The sequence below is a fragment of the Protopterus annectens genome, chromosome 2.part1 (assembly GCF_019279795.1).
Source record: "Protopterus annectens isolate FY-2018-M chromosome 2.part1, PAN1.0, whole genome shotgun sequence".
Lineage (NCBI taxonomy): Eukaryota > Metazoa > Chordata > Ceratodontiformes > Protopteridae > Protopterus > Protopterus annectens.
Genome location: NC_056729.1, coordinates 1875931168 through 1875936254, shown reverse-complemented (window position 1 = coordinate 1875936254; position 5087 = coordinate 1875931168). Strand labels below are relative to the sequence as shown.

The 5087-nt window shown below is 40.4% G+C and overlaps 1 protein-coding gene across 4 annotated transcripts in view; it reads right to left on the bottom strand.

Annotated features, from left to right (window-relative positions):
• DCTN1 (dynactin subunit 1) overlaps positions 1-3885 on the bottom strand; it is a 1835652-nt gene extending 1831767 nt beyond the window's left edge. For all 4 annotated transcript variants that reach the window (XM_044063298.1, XM_044063299.1, XM_044063300.1 and 1 more), the window contains exon 1: positions 3599-3885. In XM_044063298.1, coding sequence (XP_043919233.1) covers positions 3599-3631 — 33 coding nt within the window. In that variant the 5' untranslated portion in view covers positions 3632-3885. The remainder of the gene's footprint in view (positions 1-3598) is intronic.
• Between the last annotated feature and the right edge of the window lie 1202 nt (positions 3886-5087).

Here is a 5087-nt window from a genome sequence, read left to right as displayed (position 1 = left end):
ATATATATATATATATATATATATATATATATACACACACACACACACACACACACACACACACACCTACCAACTCCGAGATACATCTCTAACTTGACATACTGTAGTGCACTCCTTACTACAAAACCGTTCTCACTAACCTCTTTCAATCCTTACATCTACTACTCTCCTGTTCACCCTTTCCACTATACAAGTGCCCCCTCAGTCTAGCCCCTTTGCTTCTTTTGCAACATTACTCTAAATTTTATTCTGTGGATGTATACAATTGATCTTTGTTTTTTTTTTTTTTTTGCTGTTACGTTCTTGTCCCATCTGAAAATGCACACTGTCCAACAGAACCGACCCGGTCAGCAAGATGTAAATAATGTAGATATTAAAGTGGCTATGAGGGCTAACTTCTTAAAAGAAAACCCATGTGTGGACTGCAAATGGCTGCCATTTATAAACACACATCAATGAAAAAGTCCATTATGTTACTAACTGTTGCTTAGCTAAATCTCCTGTCTGCAAGGTGAAAAAAGATCCATAATTTACTGTTTACATACACTGTATCAATGAGTGAAAAACCTGTTCAAACAGCTTTAATGTCCGAAAGTTATGGGTTCTATCCCTACCCAAGTCACTTGGGATCATGTTTACTGCAGTGCAGCACTCCATGTTTGGTGGGGGGGGGGGCAGGGTATGCTACAGTATCTGTGAGGTTTTGCCCTTAAGATGAGATGTTAAATTGTGGTCCCACCTTGCCTGTTCTAGTTGAAGTTCAGGGATATATTAAATATTCCATAACACTTGTACACAAAAAGCAAAGGATTTTCTTGGCATCATGGCCACTTCCTCTATACAATGTAGCCGTGACAGATAACCTTTCCTACAACAAATGCCATACAGTCAGTTGGATACATGTTAAACTGAAATAAATATTCTGGTTTTGAGAATTTTTATTAGGACAGAATTCACAGGTTTAGCATTCCCACACTTTTCTTGATGACCTATGACCTGATGATCTGAAGTCATTAACAAGCTAATCTCCTGCTAGTTAACACAATTACAGTTAGCAAATGCAGAATACTTTTCACTTCTTCTTTTGGCTTTCCCCGGTTAGGGGTCGCCACAGCGGATCACCCTGTCTGCTCATGACTGGCAGTTGAGTTTTATGGTGTCGAGTTGCCAGCCTGGCGCCCAACCTTCCATAGAAGGCACACAGACTCACACACACTCTCGCACACTCACACAGGCACATGCCTAATCCACCTCTTCCAATACCAGAAACAGGAAGGATTTTGTGTGCTGAGCAGTTTCCTTTAATATAGGACACAGACAGGTGTTGCACTGGAAGGCCTGCACACACCTTCAGAAACTTTGCTGTCAAAAGTTTACATTGTGCTGCATCTTTTCAAGTATGGTTCACATCCTCCATCATGATGCAAATTTGCCTTCTTCTGGTAGTACCCAGGACCTCAGTGGCATAGCAAGTCAAATCTTGTTAATGTCTGCACTTTAAAGTTTTATGAAAGGAACGCAGACATGATTACATTTCTGACATGAACCAACAGCACACTAGAAAATGTTTTCTTAACAACAATGTGCAACAGGAAAAGGGAAGGGAAGTTGACAGTTTTTTACTTTTACACATTTCCAAGCCAAGAGAGGACAGTGATTTTCTGGGGACTTGAAAGCAATCACTAGCCTACTATGACTTGTCTTCATAACGTTAAACAGGTTAATGGCATTCACACTAGTTACAACTGCTTGCACGTCCTTATCTTGAAAGGCATGCTAACTGCATGCAAGCATATACGCACATGCACACACACGTGAATGCATGCACCACACACAGACTCTTCATCACTTATAACACAGCACCTCAGTCCCATAATAAAAGGTGATGATTTTCAACTTTATGCCACCTTCTGAAAGTACTACCACTTTAAAAATCTTGCCTTGCACATATCAAAATGTTATTTTTTACTGCCGCAGGACTCCATGAATGTTTCAGCAAAACAACCAATTCAGATTTTTGCTTTTTGTCTCATCAAGGGTCTCACCTGCCTTCCTTGCCATTAAACAAATATGGAGGGATTGTTAGAGGCAGAAGTCTCCACTTACAAAATACTAACCCAAAAACCATCATGCAGGACCAATTCAGTACTGTATTTTCACAAGGCAGGCAGGCTACAGTTGTTAAGTAAATGCAAAAAAAACAACCTTTTTTTACATTTATTAGCAAAAATTAAGCAACATGTCTAAGTAAATAAACACCTGAAGGCAAACACCACTTCCTTTTTAAAGCCATGCATGTTATCCTATACTATGGGATAATGTAAAGGGTAGTCCCTGGTTAGCTAAAGCTTCCACAACCTTAAAGCTGATGACTGTTGATCCAAAAATGGGGCTTAGAAGTGCAAACATTTTCCCACATTCACCAGAATTCCTCTGCAAATACTGTAAGGTGCAACCAGATTATAAGACAGATGTTTGGTTATATGTCACTGTGCCTAGTGAAATGAAAAACTCCAAACAGCCTAACACACAGACAATTGTTTAAGTGTCAAAAGTCTAAATCTGATGAAGTAAACGGAATTAGCCTCTGACATTAGGAATATATAAGAAACGGCAGCAACCAGGCTCACTGACAAGTAACAAACAGCAGAAAATAATAATAATAATACGCAGACAATGCTGTGACATCACGGCAGTGGACATTAACACCCAAACATTTCATGCCATGCTACAGATGAAGTAGCAGGGAATAAATAACACACAAATACAGTAATAAAAACTGTTTTGTTACCAGCAATTAAGGAGAATGGGTAATGATCTAGTATAAACACTCTGATTTGTAACATTTCCGGCACTGCAAGCTATAACCACAACCACATTAATGAATAAGAAAAAGGTTTGGATAGAGTAAACAATGTCAGTTTTAGACTTCAGTTGACAGCGCTGCAGAGACTATGACACACATGATGATGGACATGCATTAGTCAATGCACAACATCACAATGGATTTGTCTATGGAACTAACTTGGAGCTCTTCTTAGATGCCAACAGAAATGCAAATCAGAAAGCATGACAGGTGAATAAATTTAAGACAGGACAAATTTACAGAATGAGACAAAAGGCAGCTGAATCAGAGACTATTTACTGTGCACAGTAACCCCTTTTGACTATCTGAACAACAGCCCCAGTGTAGCACTTTCTACCATAAAGAAAAAAATTATAGCCCTGCTTCTAGGTCACAGGGTCAGTGGAAGGCAAAACTCGCCTATAGCCCCAAGATACACCCAGTCTTAGCTTCATGAGAAGGTCACAGGCCTAATATTACTATGAAACACAGAATCCAAACAGCTCTTTGAACTAACCATATCACAGAGTATCATACAGAAAACAGACAAACCCACAATTTTACATTCATTAGAAACATCTGCTCACCTTGAGATACATTTTTTTTCAAAAGCAACCTTCCAGCAACACACACTCCAAGCACTCCAGCCATTTCAGACATCCCCCCCCCCCCAAAGCAACCCACCTGAGATGATCGGACAGCCACCTATCACAACACTCCCTCAGCCATTCTGGCAGGCATCGTTACACTTACCCGGCTATACATGTGTCTTTTGGTCTGAGCCATGCTGCTTGTGTTGATAGCAGCACCTCTGCTGCTTCCTGCTTCACTGATCCACTATGTGCCTTTAATCGCTGAATGAAGCCATGGGTAACACTGGAAAAGCTAAGATTTCCAATCAGTCCTTCAGCTAGGAGAACACTGCCTAGATTTTCTTTTTGCTTGGCCTGTCCACTGTCCTGCACTTGTCAGACACAAGGCCAGCCAAGAGAAGCAGCTCAGACCAGACCAGCTGAAATGGGTAGATGTACAACAGTACAGTAGCTTGTCATAGGAAGAGCAAGCAGCTCTGCGCTACTGCTGCTGCTCCAGACTCCTGCTTATGTCTGTCAGATCTGCTGGGTCCTAATGCCCACCACACTCAGGAAAGAATAGGTTTTCTCTTTACGTGCCTTCCTGCATCCACAAGCATCTTAAACCAAAGGGAGTGATGCACAAAGGATGTCTTACATTGTCTTCTAAGGAAATGATGTATTGCATACATTTACAAAACATTTGGCCAATGAGAAATTGCCTAGCAATTATAAACCAGGTTTACTGGTGCTCCTGGCTGGTCTCTTGTAGCAAAAAAAAAAAAACATTTTACAATACCACAGCATCAGCATTTATTTCCACAGCAGACCCTCCATAATGAAGCATTAAACCAATAGGAAGGCAGTTCTAACAATGCTTAACATACCAACAAAAGGCATGTGCTGTATTCACACTGAAACAATAGAAAGACGCTGCTGTTACACTAAGGTAATAGAGTTTAAAATTCTCACTGCTGTTTCTGCATATTTCTGTTTTCCAACTATCATTTTCCCCTAACACCATCAGCTATCTCTTCAGCCACCAGTCAAATCGAGATTTTGACTGTAGATCACTTCAAGCATAAAAAGTACCTCCATGTTTACAGAACCCACATTCGGAGGTAACTTTGCTGAATCAAAGTAACAAAAGACAGCATTCCTAGATATAAATAGATATTTTTAAGGTTATGCCCTTGTCATGCGGAAGACAAACCATGACACAAACACATAAAAGCTTTTTCTGCTGGTGAACTTTCACTGGTGATTTTTCAGTTCCTCCTCCTGCAATATACAATCCCTGTTAAATTAAAACAAAGCTTTGTCACAGCTTGTTACTGCTTCTGTGGCGAGGATACATCCTGAGAAAGATCTATTTATACCAGTTATATTGTCTGTGTTCCTTATCTTCAATAATTTTATCTCCTAATCTGGACTAAGTAAGCAAAGGAGTTTTCTGTTTGAACACTGCTGTGCTGCTGAAATCTTGATGCAAAAACACACACACACACACACACACACACACACACACACACACACACACACACACACACACACACACACACACACACACACACACACACACACACACACACACACACTTGCGCAAGCAAACTGCTAATAGGTTTCACCCTGCGCAGTTCAGTGAACACAAATTAGAGGTACTGCCTCAA